The sequence below is a fragment of the Magnolia sinica genome, chromosome 11, assembly GCF_029962835.1.
Source record: "Magnolia sinica isolate HGM2019 chromosome 11, MsV1, whole genome shotgun sequence".
Classification (NCBI taxonomy): Eukaryota; Viridiplantae; Streptophyta; class Magnoliopsida; order Magnoliales; family Magnoliaceae; genus Magnolia; species Magnolia sinica.
In genome coordinates, this window is record NC_080583.1 from 81,792,093 (window position 1) to 81,809,606 (window position 17,514).

General features: G+C 39.2%; 1 protein-coding gene across 3 annotated transcripts in view; it reads left to right on the forward strand.

The window, feature by feature from the left end:
• LOC131219501 (putative DUF21 domain-containing protein At3g13070, chloroplastic) overlaps positions 1-17,514 on the forward strand; it is a 34,436-nt gene that overhangs the window by 12,531 nt on the left and 4,391 nt on the right. The window contains exons 4-13 of one of the 3 annotated variants that reach the window (XM_058214668.1): positions 872-954; positions 1,143-1,241; positions 4,869-4,950; positions 7,269-7,408; positions 7,496-7,574; positions 7,703-7,769; positions 8,057-8,148; positions 10,296-10,361; positions 12,794-12,910; positions 15,485-15,667. In XM_058214668.1, coding sequence (XP_058070651.1) covers positions 872-954; positions 1,143-1,241; positions 4,869-4,950; positions 7,269-7,408; positions 7,496-7,574; positions 7,703-7,769; positions 8,057-8,148; positions 10,296-10,361; positions 12,794-12,910; positions 15,485-15,667 — 1,008 coding nt within the window. Of the gene's footprint in view, positions 1-871; positions 955-1,137; positions 1,242-4,868; positions 4,951-7,268; positions 7,409-7,495; positions 7,575-7,702; positions 7,770-8,056; positions 8,149-10,295; positions 10,362-12,793; positions 12,911-15,484; positions 15,668-17,514 lie in introns of all 3 variants that reach the window. The other 2 variants (XM_058214667.1, XM_058214669.1) reach the window with 2 other exon arrangements.

The window sequence follows — 17,514 nt, forward strand, 5'->3', positions numbered from 1 at the left end:
TGGCCCCCAAATTGGACCAGTCCACTCATTAAGTGCGCTTACATGTAAGTTGGATTTGGACCATTGGTCCTTATTTTGTGACCATCCATTTTCCTCATACATGTGTTGTCCACTTGATGATTATACTGTGTTGGGCTTTGTGCTAGATCATGATCATGGTGGGCTGCACATAATGGATAGCCTGGATCTCACGCATGTGCAACTTGAATTGCCTCTTCAAACCATAATGGCATTTCCCGATGAAATTAGTACATCGAAGGTAAATATTGATGGACTTAGAAAAACCTTCTGCAACCCAAATAGGAACCTGATATATTTCTAATTTCTAGTCCTAAGGACTTGTGAAATCCTACAATCCAAAATTATAAAGCCAACTAAGCACGAAATTGCAAACTACCCCTAAAATTTCAACTCACTTAAATTGTCCAATCTTCCACATTAGAGAATATAAGCAAGCGCCTAATGTATCATTCTGTAAAATTGACATTTCAAATGCTGAATAATGCTAGAGCTAACATTTGCAAGAAATGTTGTCTGCAAAATCATGGCTCCTGATGGACATGGTGAAACCACCTTTTTTGGTAAATATCGCAATGAAATGACTGTTTCAAATGCATAAACAAACCCTGTTTTTCGTTGCATCATTAATTAACAAGTTCTATTTGGTTCCCCTTTCTGAACCTATTGACCAAACTATTGAAACTGATGATTAGAAGTGTTTTTGTGCAGTCGTTTATTTCATCACTTCATAGTTGTTACACAGTCCATTTGGATGTGTATCTAGCTCACACGGCCTTCATAATGAGGCTGAATAGAAGCCTTCGTTACTGGCAGTGTAAATTAAGTTGCCTATCTTTCTGCATAATTTCAGGTTCTTATTTTGCTTCTCACGGAAATTACTCCAAAAAGTATAGCTGTTCATAATGCCACGGAGGTTGCGAGGTTTGTGGTAAGGTGAATCATGGATAACTTATTTTGGAATGAAAATATGCTTCATATGTTTGATTCCTAATTGTCTTCGTTCATTCTTTTACTGATATGTTTCTTTTATACAAATGTGTACTTTGTCTAATTTCTACAATCTAGGGGAAGTGATTATTTATAATTCATTTGACCCGTTGTGTGCAATGACACTAGGTCAGGCCAGTTGCATGGCTTTCCTTGGTCTTGTATCCTGTGGGAAGAGTTGTCACTTTTCTCTCAATGGGGATGCTGAAGCTGCTAGGTTTGAAAGGTATAAGGTAAGTTTGTCTTACCCATATTGTTGACTGGTCTGGTTCACTTCTGTGTTGCATCTACTTTCATTTGTGTGCTTATTTTTGTCGTTCATGTTTGGTTTTTGCATGAAATGGCTGATTCCAGCTATTGTATGTGTAATTGCATACAATTAAATTGTAGACTTTCTTAATACTTAAGACTGCAAAGAATTTGAAGAGTTGAAGTCAATATAAATGATTGAAATGAAATAGAGGTGAGCAGAATTAGAATCCACGTATCACATTGGTGATCTGGAAGAACTCTTCACTAATAACTAGAAATAAAAATGTCTCTCTCAGTCATCTTGGTTGTTAGTGGATGAAACCACAAAAAATGCCATGCTGTAAGCATTATATCATGTTCTAAATCACATTGAGACCACTGTTTCACAATTCTTCATTCTGAACCATAGTTGCATGAAGCGTGTATCGAAGCGGCAACTGATTTGGGTGTGACAGTGGTAATAGGGAAGTGTCTGTTTCAAAATGTTTTCAAGTGTAAATAGGTAGTTAGCGGGGGCAAGGGAGCTACTCTGAAGAGTGAGTGGAAGGTGGAGCGGCACCTAGTTTGAAGGATCTTGCAACTAAGTTGTAAACTGGATATCATGTGATTTTGTGGTGCTTTGTAGGACAAATCTTGGATGTTGATGGCATTGTAGCAGAAATGGGCAAAACATGGTTTCTTTTCTTTCTTTTTGTCTTTTTGGTTATTTTGGTTTACCACTTAAGACTTAACATTGCTAGGATCATATTAATGCAGGGGCATTTTCACACCGAGCTCGAGTGGGGTGGCCTGTGGGATGCAGGTTCACACTCCGGGCGGGCAGCCTGTGTGAGGCGGGTTACTCGTGTGAGGCGGGCCCCACTTGTGTGAAGCGGGTGACTCGTGTGAAGCGGAATCCATGTGAAGTGGGGCCCACGAGGGGGGTTCGGCCGAGGTCCTAACCCATGGGATGTAGGGCCTGGGCTACGAGATAAATGGATTGATTTGCCATGCTCTATCAGTTCAAGCTTTTAGAGCAAGTGGTTAATTGTCCTGCCTCACATATTTTACAAGCTCATGTCTAAATGATGTATGACAAAAGATGTGCTACATAAATTCATGGGGGAGAGATTGAAGAGATGAATTGCACGCATGTGCCTATGTGGCACACATAAGGGATCCTTTCCAAATGATAGGGTCCTTGCCAAATGATAAATGGACCTGACTCCAACTGTCCTCGCCCATAAATCAAGGACTTCCCCCCGTCATGTGGGCCATGCTTGCATGAGCAAAATAGATAGAAAGAAAATTACCAATGGCCTATCACAGAAAGAGGTGTGGCCTGCTTGATGAATGGACCATCCTTACTTTTGGGACAGGGAATGTTTACTTTGAACCCAACCTGGTACATGGCTGGGGTCATGCAATTGTTTGCCACATCGTCACGTATGGAGAATACCACAATCCACCTCTCAATCTCTTCTAACTCAAATCGCCTTAGGAGATCTCTATAAACAATGCCTACCCCAGCTGAGCTGAATTTGAAGCAGTCAACATATTGACTTGATTTACTACCACATTATGAGTGAAAAGCCTTTCATAGTGGACGATCACGATATGGTTGTTAACTGTGTATTTGTGTTAGTATATTTTCTTATGAATGAGAAATGCAAGTCGACACAGATAGCTAGGACAAGGCTATGGTGTTGATGAGCCAGAAGTGCAAGAAAGCTAGGGGAAAGAAACAGAAGATCCGACAACAAGGGACTTCTAGTCACTCTGACAGTGCAGTTGTCTCTCTGGGACAATCAAAAGATACCTGAAAGTGAAAGATGAATCAGAGTCACTTTAAGAGATATATACTGGTTCTAGATTTGATGAGGAAGCACCACTCTAAGACTTATGGTTGTTGCACTGTTGAAGAACCCAAAAAGGGTTAGTGGAAGATGCAGACTTTGGAAAGATTTCCACTTCATGGGAGCTAGTTATCCTGTACAGCTCAAAGCAGCTAGTTATCCTGTACAGCTCAAAGCCATCTTGACAACACCTTTGTCATTTTAAGAACCGTCCATACCAAACGGATCTTAGCTACCCAAGGAGCTCCAGTGAAATCGTTCTTTAGAGGGTCTAGGGTAGGTGGGTGCCAGTCTCCAGCTCATTAGATGAGCTGATAGAGGCAGTGTAGTGTGTGTAAGTGATCTAGGGTTCAATCCCTGGTAGTGTTACCTCAAGAGGGCTCTAGAGGGAAAGGGCTGGGAGAATCCTGATCACTCTGCAAATTTCTATCTCTTCACCCAATGACTTTGAACAGACAAATGACATTAGAATCACCTCTCTTGCCATAATATGGTGTATGAAATGATGGTCAACTAGTTTGCCTCTGGACATACATAGTAGACACTTGGGAAAGTTTGGTGGTGCTTTCGTAGGTTATCGAGGATAAGGATCCGGAGAGCTGTAGCCGTCAAGGTAAAAGCTTCAACTCTAGGGAATGGTCTTTTCCATGCACATTCCAACACTTTGAAATCTAACATCTACAAAGCTAAGGGCAAAGAAAAGCTACCTGCTTTGCTTGCATGATAAGAAACCCTCAGAGACACCCATAAGATTCTAAAAGAGGCTAAGTCCTCCATCATAAAAACTATTGCTAAAGACGATATTCTAAGTGATGGATTCCCTGCATATTTCATTGCAATGGCTCTTAGAGTGCCTTTTTGTGAAGCTAAAAATAAATATATGGGAACTTGAATGCCAGTGTTTCATGTTAGTATTTTAGTTCAGGAAGAGCACTTGTACTTGGTAGCCAGGAGTGTAGGGGAAGCGGGGATATGAGAAGAGATGTTTGCTCAAAGTGTCGGTTGGGAACTTGACTCTAGAATCGGAACTCAATGATGAATGATTATCCAAAACTATAACATATGTATTGTAAAGTTCATAATTTACACCCAGGTCAGTATCCCAGTTGTCATGTACCCTCTCCTGATGTGTTGTAGCTGGGATTGAGTCTTACCATGGGCATTCTGTGAATGGCCTACCCAAAAGAAAAATAAATTAATATTTCGTGATAGGTGATCTGGGCTCGATTAGACTTGGTGCAGCTTTTACCTCAAGCCAATGATTCTTGCAAATCCTCAAGGAAAATTGTGAAAACGAGTTTCTCATTAAAATCCAATTGAGTCTAGTTGACGCAGTTGAGTTTTGAGTCCACTCGACAGTTTTTACCAAGGTATTCAATAACTGTAACAGTGGCCATAATGGATAACCTTGCTGTTACGGCCTTGTAATGGTCCAATTTTTATTTTATTATTATTATTTTTTTTTTCAAGGAAAAAAAGTATCAGCCTCATTGTGGGCCCTTAATGGGAAATTACAGGCCTTTTTTTTTTCCTTCCAAATTGGGTGTTATGGTCCTGTATCGCGTTATGGCCCGTAACTCATTTTCAGATGTTCCTGTAATAATGCTCCGACCTTTCTGTAGGATATCCAAATGTGGGCTAGAGATACTGTTGCAATAAGAATGAATATGATGCTATTTTAAAATGCCTTCAGTAGCTTCTTTTGTTGTAAGGCTGGTGCATGGCTAATCTTGTGGTTGGGGTTTCTCACACTTTTACTGAATGTTAATGTAGTGAACCATATGTTACCGAAGATGAGTTGAAGTTGATGTTGCGAGGAGCAGAGTTGAGTGGGGCAATAGAAGAGGAAGAACAGGTGCTAATAATAAGGGATGCTTGTACGAGTCTACATGCTTTCCTCTTTATTGCATTTATTTGTTGTTACTGTTTCAGATTTTTAGTGCCATGTTGTTGAAAATATGCAACTTTTATTCTGTATTCGATTTTCAAATATTTGATAGTGGGTCAAGTCCATTGTATGGATTATCAGATCATGTTGAGCAAAACAGTTTTTTGAGCTTTGAAGCGGTTGTTGGACCCAATGGTCTTTTTTTGCAGCTTACTTTTGGGCATGCATTTATATGGCTGTAGTTAACATCATAATGTTACTAAGCTTTTACATGTGCACATATCTTCTTGACAATTTAAGCTTTAAAATTTTCGAGTAACGATGCCAAGAAACCTTGACGAACTGGAATTTGATGAAATTTCTAAGGAAAGAGAACCTACAGAGCTTGTGGAATTTTTTATAGAGCTAGCATTCTGAGCGGGCCCACGAATCATCTCTGTGTGTGTGCGCTTGCGCGCGTGTACTATCACCCTGGGAAGCACTGGATTCAACTCTCATTTTATCTCTTAGAACGAGCTGCATTTTCTTAGGCTGTTCAACCTTCTGTCCAGGTAAGAATTCTTAAGTGGTGGCTTGACGATGCTTTAAAATTTGGAGGGGCTTCAATTGGCAATCTAGAACCAGCCAGATCCATAGCTCAACTGGCAGACTGAGTGGAGATACCTCGTTTCAACACTTGAGTTCTTGGTATCGATCCCTAGTGGGGGTGGCTAACATGGAGTGTGTGTACTGACATGGGTGTGTACTGACATGCTAACCCAAAAAATAAAAAAATAAAAAAATCTAGAACCAGCCAGAATCAATAGGGCTAGGTAATGATGAGGGCAACATAAAACTACTCTTTTCCAGTCCCATGGTTCTCAAGGATTCTAATGAATCCAAACTACTTCCTGGCCCCCTCCCCCTCGGAACAAAAATGTGAATAAAAAAGAGAAAAGAAAGAAAGGAAACAAAATAAAGAACAAGCTCAAGATTGGAAGGGTTACCGATCATTGGATAAAAGTTGCCAACCATCTCTTAGTCAAAGGCAATTCTCAAAATATAATATCTCGGTCATTAAGAGGAGCCTAGATCCTAGGAGATTAGCAACTGTCATCAGTAATTTCTGGCTTTCTCTATTTTATTATTCCATATTTACAAAAACAATTATCGAAAAACCATCATCTTCTAAGCCTTATCCCAATTAATTGGGGTCCGCTACATGAATCCTATTTTGCCATTCCACTCTATTAAGGACCATATCTTTAGTTAAACCATAGGTCATCAAGTCTATTCTTACTACCTCCATCCACATCATTTGGGCCTTCCACTTGCCCTTTTTAGAACCTTCAACTTGTGCCAACTCACTCCTAAGTGGCATGATTCTTGGTCTCCATTGCACATAACGAAACCATCTAATCTAAGACTACTTCCCTTATCTTATTACTCATTGGTCTACTCTTAATTTCCCTCAAATGCATGCATTTCTAATTCGATCCTTCCTCATCTTGCCACCCATCCATCTCAACATCCTCATTTAAGCTACACTCTTCCTATGAAAATGTTGTTCCTTAACTGCCCCAACATTCTTCCCCATAAAACCATGTTTGGTCTTATAGCTATCCTATAAATTTCCCTTTTCAGTTTGAGGGCTCCACGATGATCACATAAAATTCAGGAGGCACATCTCCATTTCTTCTATCCAACTTGAACTCTATGGGCAACATCCTTCTCAATCTCTCCACTCTCATGAATTATTGACCCAAGGTATCGAAAGTGGTCATTTTGGGAAACTTCTTTGTCAAAAATCTTCACTATCCTCGTTTTCACTCCTATTGTTACTAAAATTTTACTCAATATATTCTGTTTCAGTCTGATTAATTTTAAATCCTTTAGATTCTAAAGCATCACTCCATAAATCTAGCTTTGTGTTTACGGCCTTACTTGTCTTGTCAATCAAAACTATGCCATCTGCAAACAACATACACCATGGGATTTCTTCCTGCAATTGCCTTGTCTAACTCAGGAAAATAGATGTAAAAATGTGCTTGCTGGAGTAAGACTATATTTGCCACAAGATACTTGCCTCAAATGCTTAAGAAGCTAACTTAATGCAGTTTTTATGAGTTCCATTTAAGCAGCTGGACCTCAAGTCGGCATATATTTTTTGTTCTGTTTTGATCACTGACAGTGACAGGCCTTATGCGTAGTACAGTGTGTGATACTTCCTCAAGATTCCTAGTAATATGTTTCATGATGTTTGGACCAGTTATTACATGCTAATCTCGTGAGTGGTTCTCTGGCAGGATATGATTGAGAATGTGTTGGAGATAAAAGATACGCATGTCAGGGAGGTGATGACACCTCTGGTGGATGTTGTCGCAATAGACTCTAGTGCAACACTTATTGATTTCCAAAACTTATGGGTGACTCATCAATATTCCAGGTATGTAAACGTCTATATGGGTGAATAATCACTATAAGTTCATACTTATTACCTAGCTCTAGCTAAGAAATCTATTGGTTTCTCTAGGGTACCTGTTTTTGAGCAGCGCGTTGACAATATAGTGGGTATTGCATATGCAATGGATATGCTGGATTATGTTGAAAAGGTCAGTTCTGCTATGGTTTTGATTTTTTTATTTCACTTGTGCTCATGAGACTTATTTGCAATATGTTTAGGAGTGTGTTTACCACTCTTTCTATGGCATGGGACAATTTAATCTATCTGCTTTTGAAGGTTGATCAACTAGAAAGTTCTACTGTGGGAGGAGCAATTGCACATAAGCCTGCCTACTTTGTACCTGGTAATTTTTATTTGCATTTAATTATGTAGTTGAGAAACTTGCTACATGCTGTCTGTAAAGCTGTTTTTGCAATTTTATTTTTTATCACAGATTCGGAATGGAGCATCCATAACATCTAATGCTAAGCGATAATTGTTTATCTTTAGATGTGCTGAATCAACTAACAGATGGTTACCCTGCCTCATATTATGCTGAAAGACTGCCATATTGCACTTTTACATTATAATTTTCAATAAAGCTCTTTTTTTTTTTTCAAAATGAATGATGAAATTCGGATGATATCACAGATTCAATGTCCGTGTGGAATCTGCTGAGAGAGTTCCGCATCAGGAAGGTTCATATGGCTATTGTTCTAAATGAATATGGTGGAACTGTGGGAGTATGTTTACATCCTTCACATTTTCTTTAACAATGCTCATGAAGTTCAAAAGCTGTTCATGTTACTGGTTATGTGATTTTGGGTGTTAACTATTTTAATACTGTTGCCTCATTGATATTTTTTAACATAGAAAAGTAGTGAACAACTTTGTCCAAGTACTGCTTTTTGTAATAAAACTGGTACCTACTCTGGTTGACTGCCAGAACTTTTACATGGGGAGAAACAGGCATCAAAATCTTGCTTTCTTAGCTTGGTTTTTAGGAGGATGGACAAGAAAGTAGGAGGTCGAATGATCCTGCATCACAAAGACTTGACAGGTTGGCATGTTGGACATGCATCGACATCTTAGGAAAGATAACTGTTAGCTGTCTCCAATATCCATGAATGCGCGCGCGTGCATGCGTATCTGTAGAGTATTTAGCCTCATTGCGCCCACTCCTGCTTCCCATTCTTTTGCACTTGCTAACATTTAAAACACACTCTTCCTCACTTGCTTCGGAATCCCTCCTGCTTTCCCTTCATGCTTTGCAAAGCTATGTTGGAGTTCCTTGCTTTTTAGTGAATCCCTTGGCAGGTGATTCGCAGCATTCACATTTCCCTGAGTCTGGTAAAATGCACACTGTTGGAAACTTTTCAATTTATCTTTCTGGTTTACTGCATAAGCATGGACATTTTGGTTCACTATTTGCTTCCCATTTCGGAAATTTATGATCATGTGGATCCCCTTGCCACAGGAAGAATGATAGGATCCTACCAGGGCTTTGTATCGTATACTCTGGTTGTCAATTCTGACCAATTCCATGGTTCTGTGATCCTGAATATTGATTAATAATTAGGATGTCTTGGAAAAAAATATTGCAGAGAAGTTAATCTCTCTCGATTCTCTTTTCTTCTAGTTTTCAATCTCTGCCTATGTAGCCTATTATCTGTAACATTTATGCTGTTCACATTGTTCTAATAGAGCTTGTTATTGCATTTCGTAATGGCATTTTACATTTTTTTCGTATGTCCATAGTAAGAATTTATTGTCTCTTTTACTTTCAGTTCTGTTTCTGCAAGAACGCTGTGCCTTTAGGTCTGTCTCGTTCTAATGCTTAATTTAGTCCATATCCACAAGCTATTTTTTTGTCCCGCCTGGAGATTTGCTGAAATGAATTCACATGAGCTCTTTTTTCTTTCCAACTGGGGGAGGCTGAGGCAGCCACATGGATAAATGGAAATTTATTCCCAGGTGTCTGTTTGGATTCATCGAGTTTTCTGGATGTGCTTTTAGAGCTCCAGGCCTTCAGAGTCAATGTCACTAGCTTTTCCGGTCACTGATTTGCCTAGATTAAGCTAATTAGGTATAAAACAGGATTATGGAAACCGCATGGAAATCTAATCTACAACCGATGCAAAAAGAAAAACCATGTGAGTTATAAAAGAATGGGGTTGTTATTTACAGAGATTTGATGGTCGGTTTAATAATTAGTTGCCTTTTTGAGGTAGTTTTCTATCTGTAAGTAGTTCCAACTCGTGTTGGCTTTCCTATTTTTTCCAAGTAACTAATTATGGTTTGTGCTCTACATGCAGAGGACTTTGTAATTGCAAACTTTTGATCATTAATAACCACCAGGAGTTCATCTTTTCTTTACGGAATATCTGTGGGAAACAGTTGCAGTGAGACATGAGATGTCTACCGCATGAGTGTTCTTTTTCTTGTGGTGCTTCAAGATGCTGTCATAAAGCACGTCTCTCAGCTTCAAATCACATGCTTATTCACTGAATTGCAGCTATTACTTTTCATATTTCTTTCTTCCATGAAGCTTTAGTATGCTTTTAATAGTGAACTAAAAAATGATTGATCATGTGATGCTTGAAATCTTCTATGAACATGGAGATTTGCTTTCTAAATGCCGTCATTTGATTAGGGAGAGAATAACTGAGTGGTTTTCTTGGAAACCTTGTATCTATTATGGCAGTGACCTTTGATTATTAAAATTCATCTCATTCAATTGTTAGTTTTACTTCACGGGTGTTTAGTATGAATCTGTGTTGTTGTATCTATTGCATCTGCAATAATATGCCATGCTTTTTTATGGAATTGTCAGTTTTTTCCTACTGCCAAAACGTTAGCCAACTCTGTGTTTTGCAAAACTGTGGAGCAGCTGGTGACATTAGAAGATGTTGTTGAAGAAATTGTTGGGGAGATCTTTGATGAAAATGATTCAAAGGTATATTGGATTTCCTTTTTCAAGCTTTCGTGTCTTGAATTTGATTGCCACACTTCTAGACCTCATTTATTATTGTAGTAGTTTTCTTTCTGACATATTTACATCCATGCGTAGAGCTCAATTCTCTTTTGGGCTCAAGGGATGGGTTCAGGACTGGAATTTAGCCTGTTTATTAATTGGGCTGTTTTCTGAAGCCCATTGGCCCACGTTAATCATGATTAACTTTAAGACAAATATGCTCTTATAACTGAGCAACTAATGAGGGGCATTTTTGTATTTAGTTGTAATATATGAATATATGCCTCTGGATGAATAGCCTAATTCTTTTTTTCTTCTGACCCACTACCCCATGGACACACCCCTCTCGATGTATCTATCTCCAGCCCCTTGCAGGGGCTTGAGTGCCTTCTTCTCGCTGCAACATGTGAGCAGGGCTCAACCATTTTGGGATCAATTCATCCAAATCATTTATTGGATGGACACATTGTTGATGGGGATGTGCAGAAAATCACATATATTGGAGGATCCTTGGTTCCTCATCCCTTCTAATGACTAGATTTTTATTTTTTATTTTTGGAATGTAGATAATTGATTTTCTTCTTAAGTTTGTCTGTCGGCCATTAATCAAAGAGTAACCAGTCTAGAAGATTCTCTAGGAATCCTGTGTGCATAGTGGGTCCCATTTGATCATCAAACCATGACAGCTTATGATTTGGTAATGAGCAGAACCTGTAATTTCTCTGAAATCGCACAGGTAGGGCTTGAGCCGGACCTGCTTGGGCTTACCATTGTTCCAGCTGGCCAGGCTTGGGCTTGGCTCCTTATGTTTAGGGCTGACACGGGCTTGGGTTGGGGTAAGGCCTAAGTGTCATTATGCGGATTAGGCTTCAATAACACTCTCTCGGCCTGAGCCCGGCCCATTGATAACCTATTTATGAATCAAAGGTAATCATTTTGCCGCAACCAAGGCATCAATGATGGCTGTCACCAACCAACGTGTATTTTCTAATCTTGGCTCATGGATATGCTCGTTCAACTGCCAATCTGCCATCAACACAAGAAGATTGTGTAGATAGAGGGCATGAGGTGAAGAATACAACAGGAAGCATGAGACTAGGTTTGGGGTGACCTCCTCGTTACTTAATGCTACTAAAAAGGAAAAAAGAAAAGAAAAACCTAAGAAACAAATCCAAAAAACCCAAAAAACTACAAGCAAGAACAACCTTGACCAACTAACCAAAAACAATTGAATTCTAATCCCTTGCAATGAATCCATTGAAATAACATAAAATTTCCAGCAACACGAGCCAATTCTAATGACAAAGGCAATATCCCCTGTTGAGGGACAAACTGAGGAGAAACTTTATCATCAAAGATTCTATCATTCCTCTGTCAAAATACCCTGAAGAATATTGAAAGCAAGCATTCTCCATATTGCTTTGTTAGGAATTTTGAAATGAGGAAGCAAATTTTTTCTAAATAGAAAACGATGGATTTTATTAGCCTTATGGAACTCCATGTAGAATACAATAATGAAAACCCTAAAATCATAAATGGATCACATACCTTGATTTTGGTCTATCTATTAATTGGGATGCAGAAAGTGCCGATGCTGCCTGTTCAAAGCAGGAGATCTATCATTGATCTATCCCAGATGAAGGACAAAGCGGAGAGCCAACACAAACTCTCCCTTGCTCATATGTTCAGATGCAATAATGTTGGAATAATGTCTATCATATGTTCAGGCCATTTCTCTGGATCTTAGGGACTCTCTGTCATCCCTTGCTCATATGCTCAGATGCAAAATGTTTTTTTTTTTTTGAAGACACGGTGCCTCTGCCCCTTTTGAGGCGAGACTATTCCCTGCGGATACACACAATCACCTACAACCACGTGTATCGGGTAATGCCGAGGAGGGAAGTCGAACCCACACCTTTAGGTAGCAAACCCACGGTGATGGCTGCTCGCCCAAACCTCGCAATAATGTTGGAATACAATTCAGTTACAGCTTTTGTATTCACTGAGTTCTTCTCCACCCGTGAACTATTGTACTGTATAATTTTACATATGATATAAGGCTCCCACTCTTTGTTATAGTCTGTTGGTGCTTGAATTTGAAACTAGTATTTGCATAAGCTGGTAGCTCCTGATTTCCATTCTGGCTAACTAATACCATTACAATGCATCTGTTTCGAAGGCATGGCCTTTTTGCCTATTGGTTTTCATTATTATTAATGGGTTATTGATATGCTGGATTTCATCCTGTGGTTTAACTGAGAATATGGTCCTTCATAGAGCGAAATAGCAGAAGCGGATTTGTTTTGCCAACCCCACTTGGCTGGGATAAGGCTTGGATGGTGATGACGATGATGATGATGATGATTCATATCTTTTGATTTAATTATGTTCTCATATGCTTTGATATGTAACAGGAGGAGATCCAGAAGAAAACTGGCTATGTTGTGATGCGAGCTGATGGGATATTTGATGTGGATGCAAATACATCGATTGACCAGCTCTCAGAAGATCTAAATATCAAAATGCCAGAGGTTTGTAATTTTTCCCTTCATGAAGAGCTGATTTTTTATTTTTATTTTTATACCTTTATTTGTCATTTGTTTCAATATATTTTTTTCCAACATCCATTTCGCTGGACAAATTTACACTCAAGTGTGGTGTGTATCCATTTCCCATGGGAACAAGTTTAATGTTTCTTCTTTCTTAATGTGGAAATTGTGTATCCATCCCCTATCCATCCCCTCAGAACAAGTTTAATGTTCTCATCCATTGAAAATTAACATTCAGTTTTTAAGGTGGTTCTGGCCAACCATCTATCAACTCACTTTGGCTTAGAGACATCTTCCTCTCCATTTTTCTTTCATTGGTCTTTTCTTTCTTATGATGTTTACTCAAGGTTTGTCTTACTGGAGGTCATTATTGAGTTAAGTTTTGGGTTACACTTTTCCTATAAATTGCCCATTATCAGACTTCATTAACTCAAAAGCAGTGCAATTCATTGACTGCATTCTGAGAGAAATTTCACTCAATTGGTTAAATAAACAATAACATGTTTCTCATGATGATACTATTTAATGATGATGGTAATTCCTTTTTCTTTTTTTCCTTTCAGCAATGATGATTCTCATGAAAATACTATTCATTTGGTTAGATAAATGGTTACAGTGTTAAATGATCCCATTTAGTACTGAATGGACTCTTAATCACAATTACTGCATCATGTAACATCACTATTACAAAATTGGATATTGGATAGTTATGACTCCTGCAGTTAATTTCCTATTTCATCCACTGCAAAAGGATGGGCACCCTATATGGCCACTTGACATTGTAATAACATGGAGATGGTTCATACCAAATTGTTACACTGGGATTTACTTAGTGAACTGTTTACTTGTTCTTCTTATGATAATTAATTTATGTATTTGATGTTTTCCCAAAATACATCTTTGCCAATACTAGTTGTGTTAGCTTCTGTAATATTTTCTATCTTATCCCTTGTGCATATGAGTTGCATGTTATGCACGAGTCTCATTCTACGTGAGACACAATTTCCATGTATGTTCTTATTCACGTAGATTCACAAATTGAAAGTGTCTGAACTAGGGCTGGTCCTGGGCTTGGCTTCGGCCCCACCCTATTAAAAAATTTGATTTTTCTTCACCCAGTCCCACCCCATTGAAGTCCTATGCTCATTCTTCTGAACAAACTCTAGGAGAAAGTTGGATGGTTTTGGCAATTCCTGTTGCAAGGCCTCATGGCCCTACAACAACTATTTTTTTAACATATGTTTGGTTACCATGAGTTTTAGTCAGCCCCGGTAAACAGTTTCCATTGCTTGAGTACATATCAGTTACAATCATAGACAAATGATTTGTTTGATGAAAAAACACCCATACACACAATTTCCAAATATCTCCTCATCCATATAGAGTCACCAATCGAGAGGTACTGATCTGGGTCTGTCAAACAGTCCTGGGATTATATTTGGCCCAGACTTTGAACTGGGTGGGTCCGAACCAGTCGGGCTGGTCCTATTCAAAGGTTTGATTTTGCTTTCCAAGTCCCAGCCAATCAATGGCCCTGCGCTTATCCCTTTGAAAAAGCTCTAGTTGAAAGTTGCATGATGTTGACAATTATAGGGAAGGTCTCATTGGCTGCAACCACTGCTGTGCACATGTAGTTGGCTGCCATCAGTTTTTGTTCCATCTTGCCAGCCCTGTGCATCAAGCGGGTTCCACTCTCTACATCTCAGGAACAACATAGACAATGATGAGTTCCATTAGCTCTGATCCACATGAATACTTATATCTAAACTGTAATAGGCAACAGCTGAAAGAGGTGTGCTCCAGTGGTACTGTGCAGATGTGGAGCCCATGTTGTATGTATCACATCCAACATGTCCATTGGATGCGTCCCCTCAGTTTATCTGCAGCGCCCAAAAATCAGATTGACCCAAAACTCTGGTGGTCCACAGGATGGGAAAAGGTGTTAGGGGACATCCACCCTTGATTTTCACCAGGGCCTACTTGACTGCAGAACAACCCGATTTTTTTCCTTCATCAAGAGCAGATGAAGGGAGTGGACAGCCTGAATTCAGTATATACAACACGGTGGGTCCCCCACTCAAATCAAGGGTGGGTGTCGTCTCAACTTGTCCCTTGCTATGTGGTTAACCTGGATTTCCATTTGGCATGATGTTTGGGCCCTGGATGCAACTTATGGCGACGCATTTGATGGACAGTTGGATGTCTTGAATGCATCATGTTCCCCACTTTTTCACAGCACCACTGTAGTTTACAGTGTACCGGTACTGCCGGAGCACACCCCTGATGAAAATGGTCTTTACAAGCCACACAATACACAATTTTTAACATTATAATTATGACTTCTGGTCTTGAGTCTCAATAGAGATATTTATCATGCTTATTCATAATCACCGTGTTAGATCAGCATTCGCTGTTGTGGAAATTTTATGAATTTCAGTTGTGCTTCTCTTTTTCCCACTATCTATTTTGGACAAAATAAAGGGCGAAGTGGTGGAATCATTGTTGCACATAATCCCTGTGGTCCACATAGTTACTCTTTTCTGACGCATATTGCAGGGTCACCAGTATGAGACGGTATCTGGATTTATCTGTGAATCATTTGGATACATTCCCAGAACAGGTGAGAGTATCAAGGTGGTGCTTGAAAAGGCAAACCTGGAAGAGAATAGTGAGTATACCAATGGAGAAAGCGATCGCCAAGATCGGAAGGAGGAACGGTATCAGATGTTTAAACTTGAGGTATGCTCTATATTTCCATCCTTAGCATGGATTATTATTATTATTATTTTTATTGTTTAATGTCCTTGATACAGTGTACAGTGCTTGGTATGGGTTGCTTTATAATTATAGGTTGATTAGCATATTTAGGAGTTGGTTTGCAGGACTTGGTTTTTGGGCTTAACAAACAGAAATGGATTCTGTGAGGAATTTATTAACAAACTTCTGGAGTTATTGGGAGCCATTAACATCTCAGTACAACACCCAGATTCCTAGGATTTTAATGGAACCATTTCAAAGATGGCTTTGATAGTGGAATGGCAGAACAGGATTTGTGTAGCCAACCCCAATTAATTTGGACCAGGGCTTAGATGATGATGAGATTGTAGTTCAAAGATGTTAACTAGTACTATCAAACTAGTACTTTATGGTCGATGAGTGGCTGCCCATGAAATTTTGAGTCTTGAAACTGTCAATGCTTGTATGGCTGTACCATTCAAATCAAAAGTCTTCCAGCCTAGTGAGAGTTTGGTGTTAACTTGTACAAGGAGAGTGTGCCTTATTATCCATGCATGCAATGGTGACTCGACCAACTTTGGGAGTCCAATGAGATCTCCACGCTATGCATTGTGTAGCTTCATTGTTAAGTCCTGAAAATTTGACCTAATGCATCATCCATTGATGTGATTCTTCACAAGTTTGCTATGTTGGTGTACTTTTTCTTACACTCTGAACATGGTTTGAAAAACCCTACAAAGTCGGAATTAACTCACTAGTCAGTTCACCCAAAGACTAGTCGAATATTGAATATCAAGACTTTCATGATCGTTAAGATTTTAAACAGGAATTCTTATGCAGAAGCACCATATTTTAATTTAAACGCTATTAATTTCACCTTTTTTATGCTCTGGCACGTCCATGTAATCAAAATATCATTCTTCTTCGGCTAGGTAGTCGAGGAAATCTTCTATGCGTAATAAACCGTTAAAATTAGGATGTTCAGCCTTACCTTGATAGTCTCTTTCAGCTTGATCTAGATGATTGCCTTCGTGGATTGGTCATCGGGCAAAGCCTTCATTTAGGTCCTCGTCGCTAGAACTTGAATCATCTGCTGTAGCCAGTGTTTAAATTATCGGCGATATTATCGAATTATCGCCGATAATTTCGGTATTGCTGGAGTTCCGACACCGAAACTCCCTTTTTTTGTTTCCCTTCCTAATATCGCTGATTTTATCGATTTTTTGCGAAAAGTCTAGTTGTCAGCGAGAAATTGCGGGATAACTGTAGGCAGTGTTCGCAATATCGATACTATCAGCCGATAATATCATTATCGCATGCAAGCAATACGAAACCCCCAGAAATCACTCGGAATTTTTTTTAAAAAAGGATTCTTTGTATCCTGTGATATATCGCAGGATATCGCACGGTTTTCGTCGATACATTCACATTTCAACGATAAAAGGGCCTCAGATGCCGGGTAACTACTGAAAAATTGAGAGAAAAAATTAAAAATAAAAATCTTTGAATCTATGTGAGAGAAGGCATTTTAGTACCTATAGAGAAGAAGATTGCATAATTGGACCAAGATTTTGGTGGGCCACTCCATCGATCGACAGTAGTGCGTCGTAATTGCATTTTCCTTTTTCTTTTTCTTCTAATGGATAAAGATTCAACGCAGTTTTCGGCGAGAAATCCACAAAAATCGTGGAGATTTGGAGTTCCGGAAGGACAAGATCCCTCTTTCTTCAAAAATGGCAATGGAAACGGAGAAATTTCAGGGAGATTTGGGGTTCCAGAAGGACTGGAACCCTCTTTTCTTCGAAAATGACTTCGACCGGTCTCTGTAGTAGGGAAATCTGATCCCTTTT